Source organism: Corythoichthys intestinalis, chromosome 12 (genome assembly GCF_030265065.1).
Source record: "Corythoichthys intestinalis isolate RoL2023-P3 chromosome 12, ASM3026506v1, whole genome shotgun sequence".
In the NCBI taxonomy this organism is placed as follows: Eukaryota; Metazoa; Chordata; class Actinopteri; order Syngnathiformes; family Syngnathidae; genus Corythoichthys; species Corythoichthys intestinalis.
In genome coordinates, this window is record NC_080406.1 from 53,910,016 (window position 1) to 53,931,835 (window position 21,820).

A 21,820-nucleotide genomic window follows, 5' to 3' on the forward strand; every position below is an offset into this window, starting at 1 on the left:
AGATCTTGGCTGACAACCTCCTTCCTTCAGTGAGAGCCCTAAAGATGGGTTGTGGCTGGGTCTTCCACCATGACAACGAACCAAAGCACACAGCCAAGGCAACTAAAGAGTGGCTCCGTAAGAAGCATCTTAAGGTCCTGGAGTGGCCTAGCCAGTCACCAGATCTGAACCCGATAGAAAATCTATCGAGGGAGCTGAAAGTCTGTATTGCCAGGCAGCAGCCCCGAAACCTGAAGGCTCTGGAGAAGATCTGCATGGAGGAGTGGCCAAAATCCCTGCTGCAGTGTGTGCAAACCTTGTCAAGGACTACAGTAAACGTTTGGTATCTGTAATAGCAAACAAAGGTTTCTGTACCAAATATTAAGTTCGATTTTTGTGATGTATCAAATGCTTATTTCATGCAATTAAATGCAAATTTATTATTTAAAAATCATACAACGTGATTTTCTGTTTTTTTTTTTTTGTATTAGATTCCGTCCCTCACAGTTGAAGAGAACTTATGATACAAATTACAGACCTCTACATGCTTTGCAAGTGGGAAAACCAGCAAAATCGTCAGTGTATCAAATACTTGTTCTCCCTACTGTACAACAATTTGGCAAAGCGCAGATGACGAGAAATTAGTCTTTTAATCCGCCATTTAGACATGCCTACCATTATAGGGCTCTAGCATCCCCAAAAGGAGGATGACGTCGGCAGGGTCTGATTTACAATTCCGCTCATTGAGAGGGAATTATTAAGAGCAAGGAAATTGCGATGAAGAGAGTCGCAAAATTTCACTGTTTACATCTAATATTTTTACAGGATATTCTTTTTATCGAAGTATTTTTCCCCAATAGCTAAATAAATGGTATGATCATGACAAATAACAGTCTGTGCTAAATGGAATATGAAATAATAAAAATGCATTTATTCAGTACAACATGGCAAAATTACTCCATAATGGTCAAAACTGTCGACTTCACCCCTACTGTAGCACCTCCCAAACGATATTGTATGCAACAGTAGTTAGTCGGACTTTTGTCATTTGCCTGCCCCGGCTTCAGAGAATGTAAACAAAACAAACCAAGAGGTGTGACTGCTAGCAGACGTGCTAACCCGAACCGAGTGATGTTTCTAAGTCTTCAGAGCGAAAAAAACAAAACTAGCCCTGATCATTTCACACGGCGGCGGGGTTGTCAATTGTCTTTGCCAATCTGCAACACGCCCGGCGGCGAGCAAGTTAGAGCTCGTCGTTCCCCTGCTGCGGGCAGAGGGCTCGTTTGCGGTGAAGCAGCTGGACAATGACCGCCAGACAAACCGGCTGACGTCGGAGGAGCGCGTAGCTGCCACATGGTCAACCTGAATATGGCGTTAAGTAATGCTTTACTACACGGCGAAGAACAGTAAGGAAGTCATACAAGAGCGGCTGCAGCTGTTGTGCAGCTAACATGGCAGGTTGTGTCTGAGAATAACTTTTCTACATGTCAGTCCATGATCAAACGTCAGTAAATAGTCCTTTATTTAAAGAAAGTTTGTAGTGTTTACTTTGTAATCGCTGTATTCGTGGCCATTTTTAACACAAAGTTGCAATTTCTGATGGGGTTGAAAATTTGACAGAACACCGGGCACACGAAGAGGGCAATAAGCCGAGTACAGCCCTCTCCCGGCGGGGGTGATGTGCGACAAAACGCCAGTCGTCGGCCAATTGGCATTCTCGGTGGACAAGGACCATTGTTAGCAACAAAATGCAAGCCACCTCCGTATTAAAACATTTTCCATGATCGTAGAATTTGACATAATACAAAACACGATTTTAACTCACTTCCTCGTAAGTCCAATGGTCCCACAGTTGTCAGAGACTTGTCTTGGTCGATCTCGGGGTGAACGGAAACTTTGTGAAACCCAAAAAAGGCTCACACGCCTCTCTCTGGTGCCGCTACAAAAGCCTGCAGCCGTTTGGCTGGCGTGATGCATAAAATAAACACATTAATCCGCAAAATCAGCTGAATCCGCAGTCCATCTGCATGCTATAAAGCAATGCTGTATTGTGAGATGCTGACCCAGGTGACGTCAAATTCGCGTTCGTCCTAAACCTGAGACTGAAGCCGGAAGTCACTCATTTTCATGGCGCAGGATTCAAAAATTGAATATATAAAACGATCGTTTCCACACACATCCAAGTGGTCCATTTTATCCAGGAGCAAAAAGCACCACGTTAAATATGAAATAAACATGCTTTTTGATGTCATACGCACTCTAATTAAATACCTTTCTGAATGTCAGTAAAAATTGAGGATAATTACACAATCTTTGTAAGGTTTTTTTTTTTTTTTTTAACTGCACAGCATTTCACTGTCCAACTGGGTTAGTAAACGGTGGCATCAGAACAATAAAATTCAATCTTTGGTTCCTAAATACATAAGATAATCAATGTGTTTCATTCAAAGTTGTAAACACAGTTGCCATGCCCGTACAAGCGTGCACACACACACAGACACACACGGTGACCTGCGCATGACCTTGTGATATAATGTTGATTCCAGTAGGTGTGGTTCAATCAGTCAGTCAACAAAGTGCAGTTTTGATTGCTCAGAGGAAGGAAGAAGTCACCCAACCCAATGTGATCATGTCATTCATGGTGGGAAGTCCAAAGTCATATCCTGGAAGTTGTTAAAGTACACATCTTCACCACTGTCTCCTGACGTCCTGAGTGTGGCAGAATGGTCCACCAGCACGAGCTAAACAGGAAGTGGTTACGTCACAAGGCGCCGACAAAACATTCCTTTCCTACCCGCCTCCGTATCCTTAATGAGCTAATGAGTGAGGCACACAATTAAATTTAGTGTAAATGTGAATCGCGCGGGGGACTTCATGGCTTCATGACTGTCATCAGGACAACTGAGGGGGTTGTCAAAAGTCGAGTAAGGGGAAACACGCAGGAAATAGTTGTAGTAGTCGTAGTAAAGGAGATGAGTGAATACAGTGGGAAAATTGTACACCATTCAGCCAGTGGAGGTGAAAAAAGGACCAGTGTATTAAAAAGGACAAGAATGGTTAAACCTAGGGTTGCACAATCTGGCAAAATATATACATTTTTTCCCCAATATAGTGTATTTGTTATAGTATTGATTCTTTCCATCTAATTTTTTAAACTTTTTTTTTTTTTTAAACGTAGTTTGTGCACATGGCATCTTCTTTGTATATTGTCATTAAGATGGCAGGTGTTCAAAATATGAAATATATAATGTGTTTTAGTGCACAATATGTGAAATTTTCTGTTATGCGTGTTACATTGACAGTTTACCTCACCTGGAGTGTAATAAACTGCTTAAGACAACATCAACATTGGACTCTTCTTGAGGGACTGTTCACAACTTACTAAACTAGTCAGTTAGCATATGCATAGTCGTTTAAAAATGACACGTCTGATCATCTAGTAGGGCGGTAACTAACAATTATTTTTTATAATTAATTAATCGGATGAATAATCAAACAATTAATCGATCAATTGGATAAATGTCACTTTTTTTCAATTACCTTCACAATTTCACTTGAACTTGATTTAGGCACTTGGACTATTTCCTTCAAAAATAACATTTTATACTATTTTATAACTACAGTTTCCTGATTTAAATGTAGTCTGCAACTGTACTGTGTTATGTACATGAAACTTGTTAAACTTTATAAATGTTCTGAGAAAAATCGTAAAATGAATTTGTCAGTACACAAATCAGACAAAAGACCTGTTCATTCAAAAAAAAAAAAAAAGTACTGCTGATTGACATTTTTTTTCTTGTGGTCAAGGTGCTGATATAAATTGTGTCAATGATTCATTCATTTTCGTTAAACAAACATCGAAATCGAGTAAGGAGGAGGCAGACTATAATGAATCAGTTTTCTTTATCAAACAATTGTTCATAAATACAATCCAAATCCAATTTTAAAGCACACTCTCTTGTGTGATAATTTACAGTTTGAATGGGAGTTTTTATTGAAAGGAGACTAAGCTGTGATATGAATGAGTTTATGTGTTCGGTTTCTTTATAAAAAGAAATGAGACAATTTTACTATCTAACAATAACTCAACTGCAAATGTCCAGATCCACAACACAATACTAACTGACAATTGAGACACCGATTAGCATAATTGCTAAATAGCTTAGCGCTCCATGTTCAGTAGTAACATCTCACCAACAAAGAATACTGTTAGGTTTTGTGTTTGTTTTCTCCCCGTGTGACTTATTCCTGTGATTGCCCATTGATTTCACCTGTTGTGCCTGCTCCTTGTGTATCATTCAATCTGCTTCCTCCCGTGTCACCCACCTGTCCCTGTTGTCTCATACCCCTTGTCTATGCTTATATAAGCTTCCTGTTTTTGTTGAGTATTTATGGCGACATTGTTCCTGTTTATGTCTGTGTTTGAGTCCCGCGATTCCCTGTGCCCTTGTCCTGCTTCTTACCTTTTAGGTTGTGTGATACCAGTCTTTTTTTGCCTTAGTTTTTTGATCCCAGTTCGTTTTGTTTGTATTCTGTTTTTTGGTTGGTGTTAATTTGAACATTTTTGCACCGCCTGTCTGCCTCGCCTCTCTTCCCCTGCATTAGGGTCCACAACCCTCGCGTTCCCTGACAAATACATACAATAAAATTTGCTTCATTTACTCACCTCTGAGACAAAGGTACACTGGATCAAACAACACAAAAGACAATCTAACTCTCGACACTTCGTAAAACAGTATTATTGATCCAGCAACCCAAACTGAGTGTAGCAGTGAACTCTCTCTTGCTCCAATCACTGGAGCCTCGCATTACACACAGACAAGGACCCAAATAGGACTGCTCAAAGCTGCCGGCAAAAATCGATTATCAAATTTGTTGGCAACTAAATTATGGATCGATTTTAATTGATTAGTTGTTGTAGCCTTATCTAGATTACACTTTTTTAAATTCCGATCTCCAATTTTCATTTTAAAATCACACAGCCCTAGATCAACCTTTATAGAAAATGGTCTCACCCTAATCCATATGAAAGCATTGTGTCATTTCTACATACAAAAAGAAAAAAGTAAAGTAAATATGGAGCTACTAACAGGAACATTTGAACTTTAAAGAATAGGATTGGAACTCAAACTTTGCTGGGAAACTGTACTCAAAATCATGTTCCACCTGCACGGACTGCTCAGAATCTTCAAGTATGTTGTAGTTAATGCCTAAATAGTTTTTGGCGCTATTCAATCAAGCCTGCCTTTAAGTCATTTTTTTGTTTTGTTTTTGTACACTGATACTTTCCACTAATTTGCGATCACACACAATGTCTTGATAAGATTAGAGTTCCAGAGTCTAATACAACCGTTAGCTAATTAATTCAATGAGAGATTGGGATGAGCGTGGCAAGAGTTCAAATTAGTACGTCAAGTATCATAAAGGTGGAAAAAACGACAAGTGTCCATTTTTATATATGTCATCATATTCAATATATTATTGGACACAAACATGGATCACTTTCTTACATCCGAAATTCATTTTCCTCTTCTTAACAATTCAACTGTTTTGTCTTTGCCAAAACCCATAGGGCATAAAATGTCAATGAAAACGTCTCACGGCAGTTCCACCGATTAGGCTGCCATTGACGCGGCTAGACTTCAGTCAAAATGGATTGGATGTCCAGCGCCATCAACAGAACTGAAGAAAGTCATTTACAGCCAACTCTCCCATTTTAAATGAGTTGGAAGTCTATCTGGTGGGCAATGAGTTATTTTTGGGCACTTACAAGTCACTTCCTGTTGATTTTGGGTAACTTCATGCACATTTTGGGTTTTTTTTTTTTTTTTTTGGGTCTCATCTGTTGAGATCGTGTCATTTCCCCCCCTCATTGTTAATGAATAGGGCCATTGAAATATCAAAAAATGTTTTTTGTCAAATTTTAGTTTTAGACAAAAACTGTGTGCCATTGTTTTCTGAATTTTTTGACGTGTAAATTATTTGAATCAGATCAAAAATGTAGGCTGAGATACATTTTGAAGTTTGAAGATGTAAATGTTTTGCCACTGGAAAGGAATGGGGCTTTTTTGGGGTTGGAAAAACCCGCATTTTTGCCGCAATTGTAAATGTTAGGGGCCAAATCCAAAGACAGTCTGCATCGCATGAACTTTTGGAACAATTTGAAGTGTTTTGATCAGTTAAACGGGCGGTGTGCCGCAAAAGGGGGCTTGGGGGGGGGAAATGCAGATATTGGCTTTTCAAAGCATTCAACATGAAAGACACAGAGCTTGTCGCTTAGATTGATCTACCTAGTCGGAAAGTTAAAAAACTATAATTTCCAAATGAATTAAGAGGAATATATCTTGCACAAGTTGTCAAATTTGTCAAAACAATGATTTTTAAAAAAGCAACCACAACAAAAAATGCCAGATAGACAACAAAATAGGACTGCGGTCACTTTCAATCTTATGGTGAGAGAACATTTGCTTAACTACCGATGTCCTGGAAGGAATTCCTCTTCCTGCCAATTTCTTCACTCATTCAGCTTACTTTTGTATGAGGCCATTGACATGCAGCATCCCACCTCATGGCGGGCACACACAGACGAAGCGAGTGAGATACACCCGGGAAGACTTTGCTCTTGCCTGCAAACTCCTTTCATTTGTCTGCATAAAAGATATGACCCCAACTCTTTAGGAAGACCCCTTCTATTCATTGGTGCCATGCTGAAACAATGTCAGCCCAAATCCCCTGTCTGAAGCCCTCACCACTAGCTACTGCCATTCCAACACAGTCCCCTAGAAAATAAAGGCAAGAAAAGCGAACAGAGCTTTTGAGGGCAGAATTCCAAATTGTACCAAGCTGCTCCCAAATATTTTCAAAAGATAAAGGTCTCACAATGCATTTTAATGAGATGGCCTAGCACAGAGAAGGAATAAAGACCACACAGTAATTAGCATTCTACAAGCATCACGGAGACAAGACAAAGACCTCCAATTATGGGTGTACACACGAGGACAATGATCCCCAACCACCGGGCTGTGGATCAGTACCGATCCGTGGCACATTTGCTACCGAGCTGCATAGAAATAATAAATACAGGTAGTCCCCGGGTTACAAACAAGTTCCGTTCCTACACCGGCGAGTCGCGACATAACCCAAATTAACCCTTTAAATATACCTAAATAACCCCTAAATCACAATAACTATTGAAAAACATATTATACGTCATTGTTCCATCCTCGGCAAGACGCTGGAGCTAAGTCCTAGCCAGACAGTGAGCTAAGCTCCAAAATGATGGTGTCAGACATCCATGTGGTTTGCAGACTTTATTCAGCTGCTCATGACATCAACACTTGCAGAATGAAACTAAAATAAAAATGAAATTAAATCAGTTTCATCGTCAATAACAGCAATTCAAATTTGTGTTTATGACTAGCTGTTTATATAGCAATAATAATCCACACAAATGATTATAATGTATCAGTTAGCGTCCGCACATCATCAAAAACATTCACAAAAACTCGCCTCAAGTATTTGACCACAATTGAAAATGCACAATAAACAGTACAAAAGGTATTAAATATGCAAGCAGGCTAGCAGCTGTAATCTTTCCCCTCTCACTCAGCTGCACGACTTCTTTTTGGGAGCAAGTGCGCTCTTCCTCGTGGGTGCAGTGCGCCCTTTTTCATGTGCACAAATTTGTTCTTCTTTGTGTGTACACGCGCTCTTCCTCGCGTGTGGAAGTACTACCTGCCCTATTCTTCCTGGACCAAAATAAAAGCATGCATCACAAAACAAAAGTCAACATTATTTAGAGAAAAAAACAACAACTACTGGAGACAAAATGTCAGACGAGACTCCGGCATCGTAAAGTGGAAATCACGTAAGTCCAGTACTTCGTAACCCGGGTAGTACATGTACTTTGTTTTAACGACCGCAATTTAGCCTGTGCCTCTTGACTAATCCGAGTAGAGATTTGTGTACATCTCCCTCTAATGGTCGGCTGCCATTACTGAGGTGCTTGCACACCTATAGCAGCCCAGCGTCAGTCTATGTAAACAGTAGTGTTAGCTGCTGTTGGCTGTGTGCAGCGACGTTTTTGGGCAGCTTTTTTTACGGAGAAATGGTCACCTGTTGAGCCAGAAGAGGAACCTACAACCAAGTCCAATCTGTATAATATGTGGCTAAAAGCTAGCAAATGAGGCAACCAAAAGCTAACGCACTGAGAGCATTATACACTGCTGGCCAAAAGTATTGGCACCCCAAATGATTGCAATTACAAGTGCTTTGATAGTAATATCTTCATTTATTTTGCTTGCAGGGCCAAAAAATGGTATCGGTGCAACACAAGTTATGACACTTTCAAAAATGTAAATATTTTGGCAAAAAGTTCATGACATAATCCTTTGATGATTTAGGCATAAAAAGATGTACAATAAGGCATGTTTTTTTTTTTTAATTTATACATTTAACTCATAGAAAAATCAACCCCTAATTTCACAGAAAATGCTCAGTCTATGGGTTGAAGACCGTTTTATGATTGGTACAAGTATATGAAAGAATTTACTCCACTCATCCTTGATTCCAATGGAAAACGTTCATTGAATGATAGCAAATATTCCAAACAGAAGGAATTAGAAGACTTGATTTCAGGCGCGAGCCACCTCAGATTATGAAATCACAGTCAAAACAACTTCCCTGCTAACATTAAGTCATATCATTTCTTTCATGACTTCACGCAAGGCATTTTCAAGTGTTGACAGATGGATCCAATGCAACATTTATGTAAAATAACTCAAATTACGGTTGAAGACCTCAAGCGATTACTTCGATTCAAGAGCAAAGAACTACCCCTGCCAAGTAAAATTGCGGGGAAATGCAGTTAATCAGTTCCCTCTGGAGTCAAATGTTCCTTCTCTTCAAAAAGTGTCTTAGGCTCAGATTTTCATTATTATGCATGCTTATATAGTCTCCGTGGCAACAGCAAGCGAACACTGTAGTGGGAAGCTACTGCTTGGCTTGATTTCAACAGACAGGAAGTGGATTCAAGAGAGAGCAAAGGTTATGCAGTGTTTGTCTAAGAACCCCATCTCATATATATTCATTCCTTTTCATTTAGCTAAGACGAAAGCAATACATTAAGTGCATCCCAGGTTTTAATTAAAAGTAAGGGGGAAAAATGCTGGAAATGTTTTCCTTAGCCTTCTGAGTTTGCAACCTTTTCTTAGTTTCTTGTGACATAACTAAACAGAATTACAGCCCATTAAATCAATAAAATATTAACTATAATGGGAAATAACACTTATCAGGTGGATTTGTTGGCATTCTGATATAATAATTATGTCCCTGGCTTTCAATGCTCTTAGATAAAGAATCATATGATCTCATGCATGATGATGGTTCCAACTAAGTTTTTTCCCAAGAAAATGTTGGTCAAAATCTACCCAGCACATAATGGTAATTTCATTCCTAACTAAACCAAAAGAAGCTTCAAAGTGGCTGCCAAAGCACTTTGCATGGATGAAGTGTGTGTGTTGGTGGTGGTGGGGGTGAATAAAAAAAACAATCACAAAGAGGAGCACAGACTCACCGTGTCACCTATTTTTAAGTCTGAGCATTTCCTGAGGCCAGGCAGTGGCTTGCCATCCTGGCAAGTAGCGGTGAAGGACAGGCTGAGGTCCTCGGGTTGGTCCCACACTGTCAATTCCACTTTGGAGCGGATGTTCTACAAGGGAATTACAGCAGCAAATTTGTATAACCAAGCTATACAAGCATTATAAAACAGTTGAGGGGAACATGGCAAACATGAGTAAAGGTTTTACCCCTTGTAAGTTACAGTTTTTATGGACGTAGGAAAACCACATGCTCTGCACCTGCACATTATTATATTATTACATCTTAGCAACACATTTAAGCCCAACTGCCATAACAGAAATTGTAAAAGTGGTTGGTATTAACATGACAGTTAAGACTTAAAGCGCAAGACCTATGTATTTCAGTGGAAAGCAACTTTTTTAATAAGTGTAAAGACAAAGAATTTGATTTCTTTTATGTCTAATTTTTAGTTTAAAAAAAAAAAGGACTTTATAAAATTATTCACTCGCATATTTTAAACTTTTAAACAAATCAAGTCACAATGAAAAAAATGGTGTCTGTAAATAGGTCACAGATATCTACCTCATAACTATCACTTTATTGTATCTTTTATGTTACTGTCACATTTTCCCGGATATTTTAGATTATAAATAATCGATCAAAATAAAGAAAAATTGAATTAAAAATAAATAAATAAATAAATCATTTAAAAGTAAAAATATTTAAAAAATAAAATCACCACCACTCCTTGATGTCTGCTATTTCTGCATTGCAACCCTTGTTATATTACCGTGTTTCACCCATACAATCCCCCAAAATTCCGGCTGTCGCCATTCACAGCTGTGTCTTGACACTCAGTGAGACATGCTACAAAGAATTTTTGGATCGAAACAATGTAAGTACACGATAATATCTCGTTAAAATCATAGTGTCTTTAATTATGCTCTCTCTCATGCTCTCACCTTGAATTAGGGTTTAGGGTTTCCTCCCCCATAAAATTGAGATTTTAAGCTTTCCAATGATGTGTCTCACATGGATATAGGACAATTTTGAAATTTGGCCAAATTGGCGGTCCCAGAGCGGAGCTTCAAGTAACCTGAGTGTTTTCTGCCATATATAGATATACTATAGCGTGACCGAAAATTCCTCTGAAAATAGTTAGAAATTTATTATCGGTTTTCGGTTATGAAGACCTAAAGTTTACTACCGAATAATGTGAAGAACCTTAGTCCTTTTGTGATCATTAAAACACGGCGAGAAGCAACACGCTGGCGACACTATCTCGCTAACACTGCTGGCTCACAGCCAACATGTATTTGATACACTGCAAAGGGGAAAAGATATCGTCATCGCGCACACCATATAATTGTCTGCATTAGTCTAACACATATATAGTCTAACACATACATATGGTACAGGTTGGCACCGTCTAACTGTTTGCATTATTCTAACACACGTAATATAATTAATCAGGAAATAGTATAATTTTCATATTTACGGTAGGACTACACTACTAATATAAAATAAATAGCACACCATAGTTTAATGAGAAGAAATAGAAGAGATACACAATGCCGTCTTATCACAAGATTGACGCACCAACTCGTGCAATCAGCTCTCCCAGCAAACTCCAAGGACAAAGCGCTTTGTCCTAAAACAAGTACAACCAGCCCGGACAGCAAAGTTGATAGCGGGCGTCCCAATCCGCGCACGAACCTAAGCCGCCTAAAACCGGCCACCAAGGGGAAGACCAAAAAGCAACGCCCAGACCCACCTTCAGACACGCCCTCAACATGACCCGCGTCAGCAAAGACTTTATAAAGACTGGACACTGAGATAAGACAGATTTTTTTCTGCTCGGAAACATGTAATAATAATAATAATACCTCAAACTTATATAGCGCTTTTTTGGACACTCAAAGACGCTTTACATAACATAACACAAAGACAGAATTAAGAATTAAGAGGTGGGAAAAGCTAGTTTGAACAGGTGGGTTTTTAGGAGTGATTTGAAGTTTTGTAATGAGTCCGAGTTCCTGATGGGTTTTGGGAGTGAGTTCCAGAGTGAGGGAGCAGCAGTGGCGAAGGCTCGGTCCCCAAAGGTTCGGAGCTTGGTGCGAGTGATGGGTGTGAGGAGATTAGAGTCGGCAGAACGTAGGCGGCGGGAGGGACAGTGCTGTTGTAGAAGGTCAGTGAGGTAGGAAGGGGCCAGGTTATGGAGGGACTTGTAGGTGAGGAGGAGGAGTTTGTACTGAATCCGGTATGAGATTGGAAGCCAGTGAAGCTGTTGGAGGATGGGGGTGATGTGCTCTCTGGGGCGGGTGTGGGTGAGGAGGCGGGCGGCAGAGTTCTGGACGTATTGCAGCTTTTGGAGATGAGAAGATTGAAGACCATAGAGGAGGCTATTGCAGTAGTCGAGTCTGGATGTGATAAAGGCGTGAATGAGTATTTCAGCTGTGGCTTGGGAGAGGGAGGGACGGATGCAGGCGATGTTGCGGAGATGAAAGAAGGAGATTTTAGTGAGGTGGCTGATGTGTGATTGGTATGACAGTGGTGAGTCCATTATGATGCCAAGATTGCGTACGGAGGTGGAGGGGGTGACAGGGTGACCATCAATGAGGAGAGTGAGGTTCTGTACAGAGGGGAGAAGAGCTTTGGGTCCGGTGATGAGAAGTTCTGTTTTGTTACTGTTGAGTTTGAGAAAGTTATTGTCCATCCAGGTTTTTATGTCGGACAGGCAGTTTGAGATTTTAGAGAGAATGACAGGGGTGATGGATTTAGATGAAATGTAAAGTTGAGTGTCATCTGCATAGCAGTGGAAATGGAGTCCATGGTGGCGAATGATTTGACTGAGGGGAAGCATGTAGATTATGAAGAGGAGGGGGCCGAGGACCGAACCTTGGGGGACACCATGGGTCACTGGAGAGGTGTGGGATTTATGGTTATTGATGGAGACGAAGTGGTGACGATCGGAGAGATAGGAGGTGAACCAGAGGAGTGCAGTGCTAGATATCCCTATTGACTGAAGACGGTGGAGGAGGATGTTGTGGTCAATGGTGTCAAATGCAGCAGAAAGGTCGAGGAGGAGGAGGATGGAGATGGAACCAGAGTCAGCGGCAAGGAGAAGATCATTGGTTACTTTGATGAGAGCTGTTTCAGTACTATGGTGTGCGCGGAATCCTGATTGAAATGTTTATAACATATGGGAGGAGTGGAGATGGTGCTGAAGTTGGGTTATGACGGATCGTTCCAGAATTTTTGAGAGAAGTGGGAGATTGAAAATGGGTCTGAAATTATCCAGGTTGTCGGGGTTAAGGCCAGGTTTTTTCAGGAGGAGTGTGATGGTGGCGAGTTTGAGTGGGGAGGGGACTGAGCCAGTGGTGAGAGAGGTGTTTATGATGTTAATGATAAGAGGAATGAGAGTGGGAATACAGGTTTTAAGAAGAGAAGATGGTATGGGGTCGAGAATGCAGCTGGAGAAATTCATGGTTGAGATGAGTTTGAGTTTGAAGATGTCAGAGGGAGCAAGAGGAGAAAAGGAGGGAAAGCTGTGAGATGTTAGAGGTGGACTGTTAAGATCTGAGGAAGGAGAACTGAAGGAAGTGGATGCAAGTGTACTGTTTATCGTTTGGATTTTTACATGAAAAGATGACAGAAAGTTATTGCATTTGTCTGTTGTGAATAAGGCAGTGATATTGTCCTTGGGTTTGGTGAGTTTTGCGAAAGTGGAGAATAAGGTACGGGGGTTGGAAGAGTTAGAGTGAATAATTTGAGAATAGAAATTGGAACGGGCGTTTTGAGTGCAGAGTTGTAAATATTGACAATGTGTTTGTAGGCTTGGGCATGAACTGTGAGACCGATTTTTCTGTAGAGGCGTTCAAGTTGTCTGCGTTGCTTCTTAAAAATGTGGAGATCCGGGGAATACCAAGGGGCAGAGGTTGAGAAGGAGACTGTTGCTGTTTTGAGAGGGGCTAATCGGTTGAGGCAGGAGGAGAGTGCGTGGTTGTAGAAGTTGACTAGATCCAAAGCAGTAGAGTCTGAGGGGAGGGAAGAGCTGGTAATGGCATCAGATAAGGCGGAGAAGAAAGAATCGGGAGGGAGTGATTTCAGATTACGGAAGGTTATTGTTCGTGCGTGGTTGTTAGTGGGGGTAGGGATACAAATGTCCAGGGTTATGGCCAGATGATCAGATATTTTGAGGTCAGTCAATGACAGGTTATGGATGGTGAGGGAGGGTGTGGAGCAAACCAGGTCCAGAATGTGGCCATGTTTGTGTGTGGGTGAAGTGATATGTTGGGTGAGATTGAGGCAGTTTAAGATGTCCAAAAAGTCAGATGAAAATTTGTCTGTGGGGTAGTCGACGTGGATATTGAAATCTCCGAGGAGCAGAATGGACGGGGACATGGAGGACAGCTGGGTGACCAAATTGGTGAAGTCAGACAGAAATGAGGGACAGTTTTTTGGTGGGCGATAGACTACAGCAACAGTGAGTGATTGAGAACCGGGAAATCTGAAAGCTAAATGTTCAAATGACGATACAGCTGGGATGGAGCCTTGTTTTGGATCCAGAATTGTCCCTCCGTCGTCTGTTTTTTGCCTTGTTTTTACCATTGTCGACGAATAAATTGTCAACCTGTTTTCGGTGAGTGTTCTTCAAGCTTTTGAAACATGGAGTGTCAGTACAAAGGGTTAAAATAAGAGGACGCGCGAGATTCGGCCTTCCCGGCGGGCGCACGCGGGGCAGCGTCAGCCGAGCGGCACTTGTTTTGGTTGGTGCTGTCCCCCGGGTGCGTCTGGACCGGGGGGGGCGAACTTCAACAGTGTATCAAATACTTGTTCTCCCCACTGTATAAGGTCATTATAACCAAGGGTGCACATAAGTGGTCAGCATGCGCGCATGCGTACTGGACGTAGACAAACGCACTGGCCCTCAACGGCTTCCATACGCTTTTGCGTACCGATGGCTGACCACTGTATTTGCGGTGGACACGAGAAAATCACTTCTCAAAATGTCAAAGAGGCAGGCCCCACTGAGTAATTATTTCCGTGCTCCCCCACCCCCGTCAAAAGACAGACAGACGACCGAGACGTCACCGGAGGTACCAAAAAAAAGGACTTTTGCTGAAAAGTGGCTGCAGGAGGTACCATGGCAAGAAGCAAATGATGCTCGCACGGAAATGTGGTGCAAAATTTGCCGTGAGAATCCCAATGTCACTGATAAGAGCAGCGCATTTTATGTAGGGTCAAAGAATTTCAGCCATCCAAACTTTGAAAAGCACGAAAAAAAACAGAACATGTGGCAATCAAGCAAACTATCGATGTCAGACAGGACCCCACTCGCCCTATTGACAAGTGGCGGAATAAAGTTAATGAAGAACAGCGCCATGCACTGACAAACGTGTTTTGCTCGCATTTCACAAAGCTAAACATGCACGTTCAATGAGCTCTTATGAGGAGGACATCCCACTTTTACAAAGGCTTGGAGTTAATGTGGGAGCCGCATATGATTCTTTACATTTCACTTCAAAGTAACGGCAATTTTATTGTGCCAGTTGATGTTAATCAAGCGTTAATTGTTAATATAATTAATTAAACGTAATTGGCTCTAAGTAAAGCTTGTCATAATTTTATCGGGTCGGCTCTCAAACTCAATGATGACCAAGTCACATCTCCAGGTCCTCCTCTGAGAACCTGGGCAAAAAAATAATGTGCACCCCTGATTATAACATTGTAAAAACAACATGTCCTTTGCAGTGTCGCATCATTTGCAAATGTGGCCTCCGTGTGGGCTCAGTTGACCCTTCACACGCTCACAGCCAGAACTAGCTTTGAGCCACCGTCTGCCTCGAAGATAAATAAGGCGGTTATGCAACCACGTCCTGCATTTGCATGGCTTTTGGCCGAGGCTTTGCGAGGGATGCAGTTTGGCAGCTGGAATGTTAATAAGGTAATGAGTCAAAAGTGCTTCCTTCAAGCTCCAGAAACACACACCCCACCCGTCCCATTCTACCGCCCAAAGGCCAGAAAACATCATCTGGCTGAGACAGGGAGTGAATCAAACTCCCACGCGGCAAAAACACACAAGGGAAAGTCTGATATGTTTTGAAAACTAGCAGCAAAATTAATATCAGAGTTCAGACTGTTGCAGTAAATGCTCACAAGTCACAACATTCGGTATTCAAAATCTGTTCAAGAGAGACAAAATATTTGAAACAACTCTCAGTGTAATGGAGTGCTATTCTAAAGCAAACTATAACACTGTGTCAAACTCAAGGCCCCGGGGTGAGATCTGACATCATTTTGGGTGACCCGTGAAAGTAAATCATGTCCACAGACTTCGTTTCTTGTTAAATACAATTTAGTAGTCCTCAAAGACCATGGAAATAATAGTTTTCCCCCCATTTTAAAAATGTAAAATAAACGATCATTACTTCTTTTAAAGAATATTTACCTTTTTCCTGATTGCAGGCGTGAAAATGGGTCAGGGGTCAAAAAGGTGAGAAGGGTGTGGAGGAAATATGTTCCGGTAGGGCTATCCTGACTAATTTTCTCCCGATTAGTCAGCAGACTATTTTTACGATTAGTCGACTAATAAAAAAGAAAAAGAAAAAAAAAATTGTTTTTTTTTCTTTTGTTTTTTTTTTTTTTACTAATTTAGCAATGAAAATTTTGTTAATGCTTATTAATTCACAAAAACATTTTGGAACAGTTACATTCTTTATTAAAGTACAAATAAACATGTAAATAACAATAATTAATCATACATAATCGCCTTTCCAACATTGTTCAAAGCAATTCTTAAAAAATAGCATTATTATTATAGTATACTACGATATATAATCGTATTATAATAATTATAATACTTATTGTCATATTTTTCAAAAAGGGTGTCAATTTAAAGCTATTCTTACTGTAGAATCTGAATTCTGTAGTATCATAGTATTTACATATAATAGTATTAATTCTGAAGTATGGAGGATTAACTCCAGAAATCATTACTTATATGAACGTGATGTGCTTTTATTTTAAAATGTTCACTGCAAGTACATTCCCCTAAACCGCTAACAGCTTCACACTCGGCAAAAAAAGCACTTTTCGCCATTGCTAGTGTCAAAGATTTTTTTTTTCTTTTCATTTTTTTGTTTACAAATGCTGTTAACCAGTGATTTTTAATGTTTGAAAAGTCACCTTTTAACTGCAAGATTGGGTTTTAGAGAAGACTGCCAATGTTTTACAGCTGGCTAAAGTAGGTTGTCTTTTTTTCCCCCATTAGTCTCAATGTAGCAATGCTAACGTTTATAGTGTTAAATATACATGTGTTTCCTTATTTTGTATGTCTGAACTGTAATTCTACGGCGTGTTGATTAGCAATAAACATCTGTGAAAGAAACTGGAATCTCATATGTTGTCTATACGCAAGCAGAAATGAATGCACGCACGCACTCACGCAGTGATAAAACACAGCCGTAAAAATAATCACCCTCGATTTTATTTACCTTGCGACAAATGGACTCATTGTATATAGCGACAGGCTTAGCAACTTCAATAAAACATGTCGTTAGTTAGTTAGTTAGTTAGTTAGTTAGTTAGTTAGTTAGTTAGTTAGTTAGTTAGTTAGTTAGTTAGTTAGTTAGTTAGTTAGTTAGTTAGTTAGTTAGTTAGTTAGTTAGTTAGTTAGTTAGTTAAAATGAGATTACGACCCCCCCCCTTAAAAATTTTCTCCTCGGATCGACACAATTCACGAAGGTCACCCTTTTTGACTTCAAAACGGCGAATTTTGCTGAAAGGTGAGTGATTTTCATGTCTGTGATTGATTTTGATAAAAAATGTTAAATCAATAAAGTGGCATGGACCAACTGCTAAAAAGTGGCATGTTTACAACAACTAAGAGGAACTCTACACACTTGTGACATCGGAACTGAGCATCTATTCTTAACCTTGATAGATGGTCAAAAGACTTGCTAAAACTTTCAAAAAATACACTCCAAATTTATAACATTTTAATCACATACATTTTCTTATCTATTCTAGTCATTTTCTCCATCTTGTTGTGAGTGTTTAAGACTAGTTAACAGCTCAATGTGTTAGATTATTCCACTTACTTAAAGTAAATATTACTACCATTTGTTCTTATCAAACTCATACATCTAAATGTTGGTCATTTTTCCTCTAAATCAAGAAAATGTTGGTTTCAAATAATGTTTTCAACAATATCTATTCTTGAATTCAGAACATTTTTTGACAAACAAGCTTTTTTTTAGGATTAAATATACTCATTTATTGTTTAAAATAGGTTTTAAGCTTATTTTCGGCTAGCCATCTTTCATATTTCTATATATCTGAGTAAAATTTATTTGAAGCACTGGCAGATAATTTCACTTATTTCTAGTGAACTTACAATGAAAACAAGAGAATTTAACTAGTTTTAAGGAAGTGGTCGTTGTAGTGTATCTATTGTCAAGAACTCTGGAAGCAACGGCATTCGTCAGACATTAACAATGTGTTGTGTGCATTGAGGTCGCGGGACAATTTCAAACATGTTGACACTCCACCAGGATACATAATACACTTGTTTTGAACTCACGTTCACTTTAGAATACACTTGTAACATTGTTTTGAGGCTTGCCCTTGTCATGAGGTGAGTAAATAAAACATTCATCATTAGGGTTGCAGGTGAGCTAAAGCCTATCAAAGCCGAGAAGTGGGGTTAACCCTCGACTGGTGCCCAACAAAACACAGTGTGCATATAGACAAATAGCCATTCCCATTTTCAAGATGCATGTTTTTGGAATGTGGGAGGAAGTTGGGGATCCTGAACCAAAGCTGTGTGAGGTATATACTGTAGGGTAAGGCTATTCCACAATGCTGGATGAAACCATTGTTTTCCCAGTAAAAAAAAAATAATAAAGCAAAATAGGAAGCTGCAAGCCAGTGAAAATACGTCGTCGACGAACAATTTTTTCATGACAATGATGAGCTAAAAACGTGGCTCGGGAGGCTAGAATGCAACCAGATGAATGCCAGTTTTCGTCTGACGAGACAACCACGAGATGAAAATGCGACATCGTTTCTGTCATATGTTCACAATGTGTGATATTTTTATGTCAGGTCGTTGCACTCATTTGAGATGTGATGCGCTTCTCCCTCCTCACCGGATTAAGGATTTATCCCAAGTTAGGCTGCGCTCCATCTTGCTTGTTTGGAAACACGTTAATATTTGTTTTCCTCTTGGCAAGAGAGAAGATGTAATGTTGCTTTAGCTTTTAAAATGTCTGTGCTGAGTGATCATCAGACTCTAAATATAACTCCTAGAGCAGGGGTACCCAAGTCCGATCCTAGAGAGCCCCCATCCAGCTTGTTTTCCATGTCTCCCTCCTTTAACAAACCTGAATCAAATGATCAGCTCATCAGCAAGCTCTACAGAAGCCTGATAACGATCCTGAATACCGTAATTTTCGCACTATAAGGCGCACCTGACTATAAGCCGCCACCCACCAAATTTGGCTTGAAAACAACATTTGTTCATAGATAAGCCGCACTGGACTATAAACCGCATGTGTCCTCACTGTGTTATGGGATATTTACACCAAAAGATATTAACCGGTAACACTTTATTTGACAGCATCCTCATACGACTGTCATAAGACAAAATAAACCACCATGAAGCTTAGGACCTATTGGCTGCAAAGCTTCATTGCTTCTTGAAGGTTAATTTGGCCATCACAGCTCCTTTGTGGGACACCGTGAACCTCCGGCTGTCAACACTGTTGCTGTCCAACATGCCTCCTAGCATGCATTGCAGTGCTAGAGATGTAAATAACAATCATAATTCATGTTCTGTGCTAATTATTTCTTCAGTTACTGCTCCAGTTGTTTCATTAATTGCTAGTTATGGTATTTGGTAACACTTTAAATGACAGTGGTGCCATAAGACTGTCATAATTATGACATGGCATTGTCATGAGCATTAATGAATGATTATAACAGATGTCATTAAGTGTTATCCAGGAAATTATCTCACTTTTGAATGGATGGAAATGAGCCAAGCTGGACATAAATGGAGTTAGTGACATAATTAGCCAGATGACACTTAATGACATCTGTCATCAGCATTCAGTAATGCCTATGATAGAGTCAAGTCATAATTATGACGGTCTTATGATGCCGCTGTCAAGTAAAGTGTTACCTATTAACCTAAATAAATCAACAAATAAGCCGCACTGGACTATAAGCCGCATGATTCAAAATGAAGGAAAAAAAGTAGCGTCTTATAGTCCAAAAATTACGGAATTTGATTCAGGTGTGTTGGCGGTGGGAGACATGGAAAACAAACTGGATAGGGGCTATAGAGGACCGGACTTGAGCACCCCTGTCCTAGCGTTAGCGTAGCATTCGCGTTCAAGTTAGCATTAGCATTAGCTTCAGAATGGCGAGCGTCCTCTTAAAACACTGGCCACTCTAAAGCAGCGCTAGCCTGGTACTCCAGACTCACCGCTGTTCCAGCTATTGAGTCTGGCCACCATTAAGCGGATAAAATTTCCAGGGCGGAGCAAGCCACAGCAAACAGACAGCGGAGTGGACCAATCACGGATGGGCGGGACGAAGGACTTGCGCGCTGAAGTAAACATACGAGGAGAGCGGAGTTTATTCAACATGGCTAGCGCGAGACAGACTGTTGTCAATGACTTGTGTCGATGTGTTTTTGGTAATCTAAAACTGATTTTACCGTGGATTGGAACATATTCTCGGCTCTCTTGTTTGCCATCTGTGTTGTTGTGGAGACGACTTCCGACACGGAAGAGTGACGTTGCTCGTTAAGAACACGTCACGCATATAAACTAATCTGATTTGTCGATTGATTTTGTACTTGCTCGAGAGGCCGTTAATGGGCTGGGTCCCGGACTATTCTCTCAGTGTTTGAAGAACACAGGGAGAACAGTCTGGCCGTGCCAGGCAAAAGCAGAGCCACTTTAAGTCTAGAGGATGTTAAACACTCGGACAACTTTTTTTTTTTTTTTTTTAAACATAGCTTGTGGCTTCTAGGTAGGGTTAAGTGAGAGTAATTTACTGTTTTTCCTGCTGAGTATGTATTATCATGACAAAGTTGGCGTTGTCCTTGTAGACGCTACAATATGTGCTCATCTGTCTATTTTCATTTGAAATTGTTGGAAATTGGAAATCTTTTTTTATATTTGGACAAGGCAAAAACATTATGAGCAACTCGACTAAAACTAGACGAAATTTGTTTCGTTGACTAAAATTAGATGAAAACGAAAACATTTTGAAATGACTAAAATATGACAAAGACAAGTAGGTATTCTTGTCCAAAAGACTAAGTCAAAAATTAAAAAGGCTGTCAAAAGCAACACTGCTGCTAGCTTACATTGTACGCTGCGACGATGAGCTGGATGACATTCTTCGAGTCCTGGTCAAGAATCTCCACTGTCGTTCCTGGTATAAGTGCTGTGAAATTCTTTAAAATACATGGAAATTGAACAAAAAGGGAATTTGCAGCATTATAAGGCAAGTTATGTGGTCACAAATGTGTAAAATAGCCAAAAAGGAGGGGTAAATTACCTTATAAATGACGTACAACCGTTTAGTGACGGCAAATATGAGGAAAATGTTGTTTTCTGCTAGTTTCTCACCCAGAAGTGCCAGAGAGGGATAATCCTGCAGAAAGAAATGCATCAATCCATCAGACGGAAATTTATACAAACAAAAACATGCTAGGTTTGTGCTATCGTTTTTGACATATTAACAATTATTTAATAGGTCAATCTGAGGTCAACTTAACCCCCCATTCTGATTATAAATGTGTAAACAATGATTGTTTGTGCTACCTTTGTGCTATAAAGTTTCGTTTGTGCTATCGTTTGAGATACTGACGTATTAATTTCCAGTGATGACGTCATGCAGCCCCCCATTTATTGCAAAATGGACCCGAAACGGTGCCATTCGTTTATGCTAGGTTTGTGCTCGTTTGTGCTGTGAAAATTTTCGTTTGTGCTGCTATATTATTTTATAGATACATGTATTGAGGTATTAACAGGCATGAAAATGGGTCAGGGGTTAAAAAGGTGAGAAGGGTGTGGAGGAAATATGTTCCAGTACACTGTACACCCCAACAAAATATTGAGCTCTGTCAACCCACACTGTGTTTCAGCAGGGCCGTGCAGAGACCGGTGGAGGGGCAGGTGCTCGTAGATCAAAAGGGGCACATGAACAAGTATTTAATACACCTTAAACAACATAACTTCAA

General features: G+C 40.2%; 1 protein-coding gene across 1 annotated transcript in view; it reads right to left on the bottom strand.

The window, feature by feature from the left end:
- itgb5 (integrin, beta 5) overlaps positions 1 to 21,820 on the bottom strand; it is a 106,992-nt gene that overhangs the window by 48,819 nt on the left and 36,353 nt on the right. Inside the window, exons 7-9 of the mRNA XM_057851917.1 lie at positions 21,136 to 21,231; positions 20,942 to 21,031; positions 9,554 to 9,688 (exon numbers count right to left, since the gene is read on the bottom strand). Coding sequence (XP_057707900.1) covers positions 9,554 to 9,688; positions 20,942 to 21,031; positions 21,136 to 21,231 — 321 coding nt within the window. The remainder of the gene's footprint in view (positions 1 to 9,553; positions 9,689 to 20,941; positions 21,032 to 21,135; positions 21,232 to 21,820) is intronic.